Genomic DNA, 14,452 nt, shown 5'->3' with positions numbered 1-14,452 from the left:
GCAGAGATGGAGAGAGTACTGCTGCAGTGTCTGCTGCCTGGGTACGTGGCAGATGAATTTTTTGTGTCACTTGGAACATCTTCCTGGATTAATTACTTTTTAAAATCAGAAACATATATGTTGGAACCAATTAGCTTAACTGCATCTTGTCAACAGCCATGGGGTAGCTCAAACATCTGTAAGACATTATGATAGTGTCACATTAAAACACAAGGCAGCAGTGGTTACATGTCTTAGATAAAATCCTGGCCTGCAGAAGCCAATGAACTGTGCCTTTCCTCAGGAATGAGACTCCACATACCAAATTCCAAACTTATCAGGCATAGAGCCATATGAGATAAGGAAAAAATTGGGAGTCTTTGCTTTCACAAGATGGGCATGGTGCTGTTCATGGAGGGCTGTGTTAAAGTGCAATTGCATTTCCTGCAAGCACAGAGCTGCACAAGCCCTTCCCACACACAGCAGCACACAACAAACCCTCAGCACACCTCAGATATCACCAGGCAAAGAGGTCTAAGCTTCCTCACCCAGGCCAACTACTTAGTGGGGAAAACTGGGCTGCTTCTCATCACCATGGTCACTCCAGAGCCAAGCAGGCAGGTTTCTATACCCCTTATCCCTCCTCTTCTCCACTTCAGATAGTATGGAACACATTTAATGAGGCTTGAAGCTGGATCTGTCCTACACATAACATCTGTGCAGAGCTGGAAGGACAGAATCACAATATATTTGCAGTAGAGATTTTTCTCTTGCTGCATTTTCACCCAGTGATACCCTGGACTCAATAAAATACAAGCATAGGGTTTTTATCTGCAGCAAACACAAAGTAAACTCAACCAAGTACAATCTAGACACAAAAATCTCTTTTCCTGAGCATCAATAAAGCATTTGAAAGAATGTCAAACAATGCCCCAAGAAAATTACTTCTCCTACCTCTTTTCTCATCCCAAACCCTTATTATTACTTTTTGATTGATTTTTCTTGGCTCTTACACACTCTCATGCTGATCTTCTTAGGTGGGCTCTATACAACCTTCTCAGCTTTCTTTCATCCCTCTAGTGTTCTTGCCAATAAATTATTCTAGTTTTATGAAAGGTTTCTTTTTTATTTCATAATCATTTTCTCTTGATCCAAAATGAACTAAAACTCAGTGGTTGGGTGTTTTGTGCCTTAAAGCAACACTTGGTCTGCCAACTACCTTAAAAATGTATTTCAGCCTTCTCTGTTTATTTGAAAGCTGTTTCTTCCAAGAAGGCTAAGAATAATGTGGTTACCATAGTTTCCATATCCACAACCAATAAAATGCAACTTTATACAATTAAATACAATTAAACAAAGCTGAGACTACTCACAAAATGTGATTGAATGAGTGAACACTGAAATCTTCACCTTCCATCACTCCTAGCACTATGGCAAATACTCAGGACTAATCAACAGCCACCTTTTGGTCCAGCAGGGAAGATGAGGATAAGCCTGTCCAACTACCAGCTATTGAGATATTTCAATTCCAGCACTTAAGACATCTGTTGTTGTGGAATTCCCATCTCAGATTTAGCATTTCACTGCAGAGATTTTGTACTTTTCTGTAATCTCTTGTTCCTGGAAGCGATTGTGTAGGCAGCGCCTTGCTAAGGCTCACTGGAACCAAGTGATGGATTAATTACCCCTAGGAACCAGTCAACAAAGTAAATAATGAACTGTTTGTTCTTACAGCTTTGTTGGCTCCTGAACAGGCAAGATTCTAGGGAACAAGCCAAAAATAATCATTTTTCTTTCAAGTCAACTGGCCAACAAAAGCTCACATACGCTTCATAGATTATACAAATTACACTTGCTTTGGACACATCCATTGGCTTTCCTGATTACAAGTGATGGGATTTTGCACTAATAAAAGGAACTTTTAAGAAATGAAAGAAAAGCAATTGTTCTCAGTAATAATGAACAGAGAAACAAAAAACCATCCACCACATGCACAATGGTGAGACCTGCTGTCAAGTTTATTTTTTTCCTGATTTTAAATATTTGGGGGAGGGAAAGAAAGAAAAGGGGAAAGGGGAGGAAAGGAAAGGGAAGGAAAGGGGAGGAGAGGAAAGGGGAGGAAAGGAAAGGGGAGGAGAGGAGAGGGATACAGAGGATATTCTGTTTGATGGAAGCAAGTGACTGGGAAGGAAGCAGAATCCTCCTCCCAGACTCAGTGCATGCTTTGGGACTGACTCCTGTGGTGCCTGAGACTCTCATAAACACACCAGGTAAACATGGAAGAACACAACTCAAGATTTTCTGGTGCTCTGCTTAGGTTTTCTTGCCAGTGACAACAGACCAAGACCTCTAAGTTTAAATTAAAAAACTCTGATAATGGTTTGATAACCCCTGGATGTAAGCAACAGGGGAAGAAAATAAAGCAACTCCCTTCCTTAGCCCAGGCACCCAGGGCTGTAGCTGGGGACTCTGAGCAGTGGGAGAACTGCTGGAAGAGCATTTGCTGTTGTTGTTTTTGAAGAAAAGCTGTTATCCTCACTGTGTAGCTTTCTGGAGCTTCTTCAGACCCCAGAAGCACCATCACTGGGTATATCAAATACACACACTGAGAGCCATGCAGTTTCAGTTATAGCTTAGCCATAAGAAAATATAATACTTCTTTTATCCCTGCCTTCCCATCTTGGGAAGGTCATGTATACATAACAGAGAGAAAGAAGGTGTAGGAGTTCAAGGGATCACTCATGTGGTGAACATGCTCCACTCTTTCAAGTGCACCTCACAGAAAAAGCATTCTGTGTATAGCAGGATGCCAGTTCTAATGCACAAGATGAAAAATGGACTTTTACAGGAAAAACATCTTAGATCTGTTATTATGGTGCTCATTGCATTGTTTAAACCAAGTATTACCTTCTTAAACTGCTGATGTCAGCTTAATCAAGATCAGCACTATAAAATAGCTAAAAACAGTGACTAAAAAGACAGGTCTTTCACATCCCTAAAGTGAATAAACTGGGGAACAGGAAGAAACAGTGAAGACCAAACCTGTATTAAACTTTTCATCCTTCTAATCTATGAATAAAGAAACAGATAGACCAGGAATTTTTTTAACATCTCTGATATGACTTCAGTACAACACATTCCAAGCCTGAACTTGTTCATTAATGTTTTTAACAAGTTCATTAATTGTTGGAACCCTGAAGCCTGAGAGTTTTGAACTTTCTTTGCTTTCTGACCCTGACCCCCTGGAGAACTCTGCTTTTGACCTGACGCCTTGGAGAAGGCTTCCAAATTTGAGTAATGGATTTAAAATCACTGATGTGTACTTAGAATAAAAGTGTGTGATTTCACATGGTAAAAGGTTTTAAATTTGAGGGTTTAGAATATAGTAATAGGTATGGGACAAGATGAAGGTTCTTAGGCAGTGGCTCTTCTTCCTTCTTGTTCCTTCTTCATGATTTCAAGAAGCAGTTTTTAGATAGATAAAAAATCCTGCAGTGCAGGTCACAAGTATTTGGTTATTGGGTCAAATGTATAAATAATATAGATGTCAGCTCTTAATTAAATAGTTAAGCTTTAAAAGACCTTGTAACTAGCTAAATTCACCTGCATTTTCTTGCTTTTGGCTTAATAGCTAGAAGTGTAGAAAAACTGTCTGTACTTTAAATAAGAGTTAATAAACAACCAAGTCCAAACAAAAAATCTGTCTCTTAAACATTCTGAGTGAAGGCAGAAGAAAAAAACTAACCACTTTCAATAATTAATGTTTTTAAAGTTCTCAATCAAAAGCACCCAAGATGAAAGTCACCTGCTGTGGCTCTGCATTGCCTCAGGGACAGCACCCTGTTGTCACCTGGCTGTAAATGGTGCCCACAGTAAATTGAATTTAAAATCCTATCCACTTTGCCATTACCAGACTGGCTGTGGTTAACCAGAGCCACAGCATCCTTCTCTGTAACACTGGTGGGAGTTTTGCATCACTTAATTAGTGGTTTGTCTCAGTCTCTTCTGCCTTCACTTAGAGCCAGGATTAAAAAATACATGAAGGAAACTAATTTTCTCCTGTTCAGGCTTGGTTGTTTATTAAATCATATCAAAAAGTACAGAGAGCTCAGCAGCACTTCTATAGTCACGTGCTAGAAGTGAGCAAAATGGAGACAGATCCAGCTGCTACAAGTTCTCTTAAAGCTAAACAGCCCAAGAGAGAATTAACACCTGTATTATTTATCCTTTTAACACAATAACTAAATTCTCATGACCCTCATTGGTCATGGGCACTGACTGTCCAACCAAAAACTACTGCCTGAAAACATGAAGAAGAAGGAAGATGAACACCAAAAAGAGACACCACCCAAAATCCTCCATTGTTGGGATGGATAGGGGTTTGACAGGAAGATCTCACAGATATGAATGTTTAGCAGAAAGATCTTTGAATCTGAAGAAGGAATAGAAATGAAAGCAAGTTTTGATATAGAAGAAAAGAATTGCTGAGCCAGTCTTACTGGATAACTAAGAAGGCAAAGGGCATGTTAGCTAGAAGGGGTTTTTACAGCTCAAAGTGAAGGATAAGCCCATCTCAAACAGAAGATGTTTTTACCAAGTAAAAAGATTTCACAGGCAAACAAGGCAACTGATGTTGCAAGTAGAAAAAAGGTCTCAGAATTTTCCACTGCAAGAAAACCGAAAAACAACTTTTAGCTTTAACTGTAACACACTAACTTTTTGTGATTGGAAAGTAGTAACATGAATATGGTAATATTGGTAGTTATGATAGGCTATAGATAATAGTAAAGGTATTGTTTTGGTTGTTATGTATTAAAAGAAAAGTATATAATGCATTGTAACCAGAACTAGAGTTGGATTCAGACAAGCCTTCAGCTGAGGCTGGCAGGCTGTGGGCTGGGCTCTTGTCACCCAGTAACTATGAATTGCTGTATCCTCTGGGTACAATAAACAGCATCTTAAAGAGCTCTCTCATTATTGCTCTTACACTCCATCTTGTCCCACACCTATTTCTGTATTATAAACACCTCAAATTGCAAACCCTTCACCATGTGAAATGACACACTTCTATTTAACTACACACCAGTGATTCTAACTCCATCACTCAGATTTGGAAGCCTTCTCCAAGGCCTCAGGCCAAAAGCAGAGTTCTTCAGGGGTGAGTACCAGGAAGCCCAGAAAGCTCAGCCCCCAGGTGAGGGTGCAGCAGTACCTCGTTGATGGCCAGCTGCTCACCTACACCCCTGGGGTGGCCACACTCTGCTATTTAACTACACGCTCATGACTCTAACTCCATCACTCAGATTTGGAAGTTTCTCCAAGGCCCCAGGTCACAAGCAGAGTTCTCCAGGGGTCAGTACCAGGAAGCCCAGAAAGCTCACAAACCCCAGGTGAGGGTGCAGCAGTACCTGGTTGATGGCCAGCTGCTCGCTGCTGCCCCCGGGGTGGCCACACACTTCTATTTAACTACACACCCATGACTCTAACTCCATCACTCAGATTTGGAAGTTTCTCCAAGGCCCCAGGTCACAAGCAGAGCTCTCCAGGGGTCAGTACCAGGAAGCCCAGCCCCAGGTAGGGTGCAGCAGTACCTCGTTGATGGCCAGCTGCTCGCCGCCGCCCCCGGGGTGGCCGTAGCGGTGGCCGGCGCTGCGGAACTCCTCGTACAGATCCTCCTCGCTGCCCACGTCGTCCGGCAGGGCTGTCTTGTCCAGGGCTCCATCCGTGATCACTGCAACAGCAAAAGGCACAAATGGGCACAGGGCACGCTGCTGGGAAGGCTGCAGTGAGCCAGAGGTGTGGGCAGTGCCGGGGATATGGAAAACTGCATATGGAGCCTCTCCGTGTTATCTGGGGCCACCTGGGCAAGGGAAGGAATGCAGGTTGCAGCCTGTTGCTGAGCTAAGGGTGGCTCTTTTGGATCCCTGTGACAGGGGGTTATGTTTTATGTCCCCCATATCACTCCTGTCCTGATCAAACCCAGGCACTCCACGATGCTAAATCCTTTTATCACCTTGAGCCAGTTCCCTCCTCACACTGGTGCTATTCAGGGATGCTTTCTGCAGGTGTCCTATTACAAAAGATAGTATTTTGCCTTTGAGCAGGAACAGGATGAAGGAGGGAAGATGATAAAACAATTGACATGGACAGTCCTCCAGGAGCTCAGCAGCACTGAGCCAGGACAGGAGCTCACTGGGACAAGAGGCACTGTAATGCAGCATAAAGGGAAAAAAGGGAAACTACAGAGGAAAGTTTGTGGTAGAATTCCACCCTCATGCATGCCTGGTTTTCACAGAATTTTTCTCCATTCATGTTTTACCCCCCACAAAGGACTGTGTCTTTTTCTAGACTGGAAAATATGATTTAAAAAAATTTACAACTGCTGCATGTTGCAAAGAAAACATCAGGGAAGAACAGGAAAACAAGGTCTGAAAAAAGGCACATGGCAATGATGGCACAAATGGGATTTTATTAGGACCTTGGTAACAAGCAGCTCGTGTCTGCCACTCCACACCTTGAGTATTAGGATTTACCAAATCCTATCAGGCCAAAAGAAATCTCAGCCTTTGAGAAAAACATTCACTTTCCTCTTTGTCCACACATTTATTTCAGAATCTTTTTTGATGCCTAAAAGGGTGCTTGCTCCAGAATTATCCATTATTACCACAGGAAGGCCATTCTGCTCAGTACAGATAATGGAGGGTTCACAGTCTGCAGCTATAAAAAACTGAAATCTCAAGCCTGAGAGAAATAAAAATGTGGTATTTATGCTTCTTGCACAGAAGAAAATGTCACTTCATCTGTTTCATGGGCAGGATCTTTTTCCTAAAGCCTCCTTGTGGTATTAGCAAATACCCTGCAGTGGCATGTAGTGTCATTCATCCTATCCTTGTACTGGTTACTGAACATGAACTTCCTGTTCTCAAATGTGTGAAAAATGACAGTGATTAAAGAAAACACTTGCTGACATATTCATCTGGATTAGCAACTGCTAGGGCAACAGTTTCCATGACAAAGCAGTGGGCTTTACAAAGATTTCTGTGCATGAAGCAAGTACCTGCACAGACACGATGCAGAGAACAGCTGATATAAATAGTGATTTTAATTCAGTGGACTTGACATGGCTACAGGAGTAGAACTGAATGAAAACACAGACATTACTATCAACACTCCTGGCAACAGTCTTGGCTCTGCAAGTTGCATGATGTGACCTCCAAATTTTTGCAGAACAGGTTAAAAAATCTTGAGCTTGACCTTATATGAGGAACTTTAATAAGGAGCAACTCACAAACCTGGTCATGAGCCCACATTTCCCTTCATAATGCAAGTGCATCTTAAGCACTAATTGTGCCACTGGGTCAAAAAAACCCACTCTTTTCTTCATTAGCTTATTATTACCTGAAACCAAAGCTGCACCACATTAGTACTGAACAAAGTGCTGACAGAGGTTACAGCCAGACCTGCACAGCTTGTCCTCATCAACATTTTCAGTGCATGGGAAGGTTTGTTAATGCTGCACCATCTGATCACTTCTATTAACAGTGAGGTATAAATTCAGTGTAGCAGCTATCAGTTCAATGCAGTGACCTGACATCAAAATGACAAGTATGGGCTATTTTTAAACTAAACACTTGCTTGTTTATGCTTTGAATTCAATAAATAGGCACAACACAGCAAAGACTGTCTGAAGCTGGAACTCCACTTGGTATTGATGGCAACTGAGGACACAGAGGTGCATATGAGCTTATGATTAAAGCAGTTTTCTGTGCAAGTATGGAACTACCCAACCATTCAACATTAAGTGACATTTCACAAAAAAATCAAGCACTCCCCTAGCTTTGCTCTGACACCTCACATCGTTCATTATACAGAAATTCTGCCCTGAATATGTGCAGTAGTATAGATTGCATATAAAGCAATTCTGGGGTTAAGACCTAGTCCATTAATATAAAACTCAAAACCAGCTGGAATACCACTGATATGATAATTTCATGCTGAGTTACCATGGTTGGAACTTTTACAACTAAATTTAGGCCATTAAAGGTATCACTTTTTGCTCTAATACTTCTAAAAAAGCCTTTGTCTGATGGTAATGAACAACTTTCAGTGTGTTAGTGTAGCAGAGAAACAAATTAGAAATGTTTTTCAAGAACAAATAAAAATAAGTTATTTATAAGAAGCAAGTCAGTCACTTAATTCAAAACTCTTCTGTTGCCCTCTGATCTTATTCTTTTCCCTTACTTTACACATGGCTTCAATGCTTTTCCCTTGCACATCTTCTCCTATTTTCACTGCTAAAAGCAACCTTCAGCTTGAAAAATGTTCATTGGCATCTTTGAAGCTTTTGTTTTTTGCCCCCACATTTTCCTATTTGTTCTCTGATCTGTGCTTAGATGAAAAAGCAAAAGCTCCAGGGAGGTATTTATCTGTGTTACTTAAAATGCTCTATACCTCTGCTAAGTGCCTTGAAAGCTGTGCTTGCTTTTACTAGAGATCTGTTTTTCCTCTCTGATCTTACCAAGCTCATCAATTCTCTGCTGTCTCAAGACCTGCTACTGCATTTGGGATTAGTTTTCCTGGCAAAAAAAAAAAAAAGTCCTCATAGGTACATTGCACCAAAACTACACTTCATAAGCATGAGAAAGTTCTCAGTCCTTGAGGAAGAATTGCCCAAGATAGCCATTACACATTTTCCCAAACTAATGCTGCAGGGAAGAATTAAATGAATGAAAAATAAGAATTTGCTCTGAAGCAGGTTAGAGGAAAGACATGACCACAAATAAATAAAATAGTAGTCTGGAATGGTGACCCAATGCACTAGAAAAGGAAGCAGGAGAAGGAAGGCTTTTAGTGTAGGAACTGACTTAACGTGCAAAGCACAAACTAGGTCAAGTAGAAAAGAAGCAAGCACTATACAAAAATCTTAGAAGACAAGTTAGCAGACATTGCTGAAACAGTCCATCAGCCTCCCCAGCAGCACTGCACTGGCTGGACAGGCTGCTATTAAACTGCACAGTGGCTAATTCAGATCTTCATTCCTGCCACCTCCCAGTGCTCATCTCTGTCTAACACTGGAATTCAGTGGCACAGTCATGCCTGGCTCTCTGAACCACTGACCTGACCTGACCTGCCCTGCCCTGGCAGTCAGGCACACCAAGGAACAACGTTCTGTCAAAAAGTAAAGCCAAGCATCAGTTAACTCAAGCAGATTTCTTCATATTTTATACCTCTGTCCTGAGAAATTTCACTAAATATGGCAACAAATCCCACACACAGGAACAGAGAGAGGGGGAGTCACCAACATTTAGTACTACAGCCAATATGTGCAGGAACTAAAAGTGTTTCACACTGCTGTTAGTCCTAGCCCAAGCTTGGGATTTATAGCATTACAGTACAAAAGCAGATGGAGAATTCTAGCAAAAGCAGCTCACAAAAGAATGCCACACAAACCCTTTTTAATGCATCCATGTAGATAAAGTATCACGAATCTGACTCCATGAAGAATTATCTTGAAGATGTGAAGCTTCAAAACTCACACAGAACATGTCACTGGAAGCAGTGAGTGGCACAGGTGGGCTGAGTGCCTGAGCAGGCAGCACCTGGGCTGCATTCATGGACAAAAGGGAAGGGTTCTGTGCAAATCAAGGGAAGTTTGATCAAGATGGTCAAGGGAAGGGCTCACCCTGCTTACAGCTCCCTACTGAGTTTGGAATGCAGGTATAAGCAAGCAGTAGTGGGAAGGGTCCTGGCTGGGCTCTGCTTGTGCCCCACCTTGCTGAAAGGTGATGCCAAGCAACTCTAAGGGGTACTTGTGCACAGTTCCAGAGCTCTCCATGCCACCAGAAAGCCTCTGGGGCTGTTACCAGCTCTGTGCCTTCACAGAGAGGAGCACTCTGTGCCCAGAGGGAGAGACAAGCCACGGCTGAGCAGCTCACTGCCACCCTGCCAGTGCAGCTGCATCCTGCTTAGAGGTGAACTGGGATAACTGGAAGGCAGCTGCCTGCACGGTGGGATTTTCACCATCAAGCCCAGGTGACTCTGGAGAACAAACCAGCCAGGCTGCACTGGGACAGCCTCAATCCTCACCAGCAGCAGAGATGGCAGGGAGGGGAAACACAGAGAAAAGGTTTTGTGCTGCTCATCAAACTGGTGGGAAGATGAAGTTGGAATTAGATGATCTACTGGAGGTCTCAAAAAACAAGTGTCAACTGTAGTCCAGAGTTCAGTTTAGAGTAATGTCACCTAGTACAGGTCATGGAGTTCCACACATTTGTGCTCTGCTCCTCTCTCAAAGGATGGATCTGCCTCATTCCAAGTGCCAGGAATTAGTGAATACAAGCTGCTGTTGATCAAACAAATAAGAAGCTCAAACAAAAACCCAAACCAAATAATGACCAAAAAACCCAATACATCTACCACCATTAAAAAAATAAATTAAAGGAATATAATCCCACCCTCTCACTGGAAAAAAATTATCACAGAATAAATTTCTAGAATAGTTTCCTCAGAGGAGTTGGACACCACAGCCCCAAATTTAGCACAGCCTCTTAACAGAACTCTCTCAAACTCACAGAGGTTTATGTCTCAGCTGGAATAAACCCCAGCAGCTCCCCAGTGGCAAGGAGCTCCAGACATGTGTCTGGGTCACAAGCCTGAACAATGACCCAGCACTGAATGAAACGGGCTAGAGGCATTTCCCAAAATGTTGGTTATCTGTTTTCACTTGACTTACAGTCTACAGCTTTTAGGGGCAAGGCTGGGACAGGAATCCATGATGATTACAGACAGCTTAGAAAGCCAAGAGCATCAATAGTTTATTAAAAGCACATTATATTGACAAAGGGAACAATTCTTCTGTGTTTGAATTCTCTCTTTCGAGTGTGCTTTTTCCACATCCACCCATTTCATTTGTCTCTGCAGCATTTACATTTAAAATAATTCACCAAAACAACAGTAGGAGGCTGATTTACACTCACAGAGCAAATTAATTCAGAGCTAACAACATCATCCCCTCTGCCTCACTGAGCAGAGATTGCTGTGGTTGTGTGCAGCCCACAGGAAAGCACAGTGCAGCTGCTGCAGGAAGCACTTCAAGAGATCTGAGATGATAAAAAAGATGATAAAAGATGATAAAAACCCATAGTATGCAAGGGTTTGGGAACCACACCCAGACAATAGTCAGGTGAGAAGAGCCCCTCAACCCTCCTCTTCATCCATTTGGGATTGTCAAGCCCTTGTCCCCTTAAAAACAGTGCTGCAGCCCCCATCAGTCCTGCTCTCAATTATGTGCTTCATTTATCAGATGCTTGGTCCAGGGAGGTCCCTGTGCAGCTGCCACAGTGAAATCCATCAGAGTGATGTCATCCCACTCCTGCCCCTGCAGTGCAATTCTCCAGCTCTTACTGTGCTGATGGACCCTCTCCCATCATCCTGCTTGTGCTTGTGGGCCAGGTTAACAGGAAGAGGGAAGTCAAGCAGGGAATTAGCAACAAGGGAACAATGACCAGTTAGGGTGAGCTTCATGAGGAGAAAAAAAAAAACCAACAAAAAAAACCCAATAAAAAACAACAAAACAAACCAGAAAATCACCAGGAATATGGTCCTTCAAAAGCAAGCTTAGAGAGCTGAGGTCCTTATAATGACATTTCTGAGTAGGTATGAAACCATGTTAAGCCAATCTTTGAAGGAGAAACCACAGACTGGGAAGGAAAGACAGAAAATATTTAAGTGGAGAAAACAAGCTTCCTCCCCTCTATTGTAAAGAAACATTAAGAAGGGAAAGGATTCAACATAACAAAATTGAATTAACACTTTGGTATAGTGCCATAAACAGAATTTCTTTTGTGCATGAAGCCAGTTCCTAATTAGCTGAGGTAAAGAGCAAATCTGTGCTTGAAAACAAAAAGGGCAGCTCTTCACTGGGAAACCAAGCCCAGATCCTCCGTGGGTCTGCTGGGCACATCACCCGGGGTGCCATTCATCAGCAATAATGCACTGAGCCACCCACTCAGGTTTCAAGAGTTTTTAAATCCCAATTAGAATCTAAATGACTTGCAGGGAGGCTTAAGGGAGTTCTCAGCTCTCTCGGGCAGCAGAGATAATTGTGGGGAAGAGAGATGTGGATTATGAATGGCTCTGCAGCTCTGGCTCCCTTGCCATGCACTTGCAGCTTGGCCCACTTTGCCCTGGCACACCCAGGGCACAGAGCTGCTCCCAGCTCCCTGCTGGCTTGTTGGGTGATGGCACAGCTGGGAGAGGGGGAGTGATTCAACTGGCTTTGAAGAAGAGTGGTCATAATGGGAAAAGCAGAGAGAAAAATCACATAAATATACTTTCCTCATCCAAAGCCTGCTCCTTTGTTGAAAAGTCCCTCTGTTGTACTGCACACAAACTATTAATTCACTGGCCTTGTTCCCATCACAGCTACTGACTTGGAAAAAAGCAGGCACGTCCTCCTCCTCCATGTATTTGTTGTTTATTTGCTCAGGTCTGATTACTCATCCACAGTGACTGTTTGCTCTTGTTTAGCAGATTAATGTCTCTGGAAATGCTATTTACTTTATGTCTGGACAACCCTGAACACAACAGGGGCCAATTTGAGTCCAGTCCTTTAAGCCCTACCACAATCTAAGCATGAAGTCAATGGCAGCAATCAAAGCCAGCAGACAAATCCCTTCCAGTATCCAGGCACATTCTTTACCATATCCTTGGTAGGGTGTGCAGGTTGGAGTAGCTAGCATGTCATTTACTGCCCCAAAAAGGGAGTTTTATTCATTGAAGTGTCTGCAATTTAAAGGAGTTTGGATGTGTGTGTGTGTTGAGGTGAAACAATCCACCATAATTTTTTTAATGCTTCCTCTGTGAAAGACTGAAATGATTGCTTTTCTCGTTTCTGACAGGTAACAAGCACTGATATTCCAAACTCATGCACAATTCTCACCTGTCCATGTCACTCTGCTTAGTCCTGAGTAAAAATCAACCCCCAGACCAAACTGCTCTCCCTTGATGCAAAAACCACCCCCAGCCCCAAAGCTGCCCCTTCACCAGAGCACTGCATGCCCAAATCCTGCCAGGCTGCTGGCTGGGGACCGTGCCAGGCTCTGCCTGGTGAGCGTGACCAGAGTCAGCTCAGCCCAGCACTCTCCTCACTGAGCCACCAGCTCACCTGCAAAGCTGAAAATGCCACATCCCTGCATCCATATCCACCCATTCTTATCCAGAAGTGCAACAAAAACTGAGGAAATTCAAACAAATGGGCCAGGAAACCAGAACAATGGTTATTTACAGCAGGCAACACCTACTTCAGCAAACAGAGGAGGTAGAAGCAGCATCAAAGAGTGTTAGTACAGCTGACAGGCCTGACAGAAATGGACTGGAAGAGATTTTGTCAATAAGATTCCAGGAATCTATTTGTTTTTATCTGTTTATTTTTAGAAGAGCATCAGCTCCAGATTTTCAAAACCTTATAGGCACATCCCACAAGTTGGAAGATCAGCCACGTGGCAAAAGGAGACACACTGTTTATTTAAAAGATTATTCCCACAGACTGCCCTATAGATCTCAGTACTTGCTGCTACTTCAGTGCATGGTTACATGTGGCATCATTCCTAGAACCACCTTTGGGCTTCTCTCAGCTTTTGTTTGTACAAATATATGGAACTTGCCTGTGGGAACATGCAAACAAAGGAGCCACACTTATCTTACTGCTACCAAACCTTATTGCTCTGCCTTCACTTAATCTGTGATCATCTGAACCAAAGCCCTGATGCATATTCAAGCATTCCCAAAATCTGTGTTTTAATGCTTTTTTTTCCTCTTCCAGAATGCAAATGAAAGGCCCTTAAACAATACAGAGAAAACCAATATTTCTGGTCATCACCAGCCCTCAAATAAAAACTTTACTCAATAGAAAATGTTCCCCCCATTCTCTCAGGAATTGTTGCTTCTCCTGCCTCTGCAGTCACTTTCCAAAGACTTAATTGGTGATTTCTTCATGCAAGTGCTGTTATGTCCCAAACCTCACACTGTCCTTGTCTATTTTAATTGTATTGATTTAGCAATGATTTGCTTCAGCTCTAAAACAACTTCCTCAGAGCACTCACAGGAGAGTGGTACAACCCAAGCACCATGGGCTCTCACAGAGCCTCCTTTCTTGTACCTTTTACTTTATGAAACAAAGGAAAGAAAGCAAACATGCTGTAGAAAATTCTGGCTGACTTACATTTCCAAAGATTCTGCTTTTTTTTATTCTGCCTCTACATTCAAGCAAACCCTCAAAACACCAAGACCATGGAAGCTGAGTCTTTGCCAGAGATTTTGTTGCCAAAAAGCAAAACATTTTCTTCAGTCTTAAGTCACAGTCTGAAAACAAGCAAATTCCACTACACAAGAATTTTTTAGCTACTGGCATGAAAAAACATACTGCAAAGAATGGTTAAGATAATTTTTATGAACAACTGCCACTAGGATGTAA

General features: G+C 42.5%; 1 protein-coding gene across 3 annotated transcripts in view; it reads right to left on the bottom strand.

The window, feature by feature from the left end:
* Positions 1-14,452, bottom strand: part of ARHGEF4 (Rho guanine nucleotide exchange factor 4) — a 169,875-nt gene that overhangs the window by 41,034 nt on the left and 114,389 nt on the right. For 2 of the 3 annotated variants that reach the window (XM_056499206.1, XM_056499207.1), the window contains one exon: positions 5,571-5,710. In XM_056499206.1, the coding sequence (XP_056355181.1) occupies positions 5,571-5,710 (140 nt within the window). Of the gene's footprint in view, positions 1-5,191; positions 5,206-5,570; positions 5,711-14,452 lie in introns of those variants that run through there. The other variant, XM_056499208.1, reaches the window with a different exon arrangement.

This window comes from Oenanthe melanoleuca, chromosome 9 (assembly GCF_029582105.1).
Source record: "Oenanthe melanoleuca isolate GR-GAL-2019-014 chromosome 9, OMel1.0, whole genome shotgun sequence".
Classification (NCBI taxonomy): domain Eukaryota; kingdom Metazoa; phylum Chordata; class Aves; order Passeriformes; family Muscicapidae; genus Oenanthe; species Oenanthe melanoleuca.
Note: the sequence above shows the minus strand (reverse complement) of the source record. Positions and strands in the feature narration are given on the sequence as shown.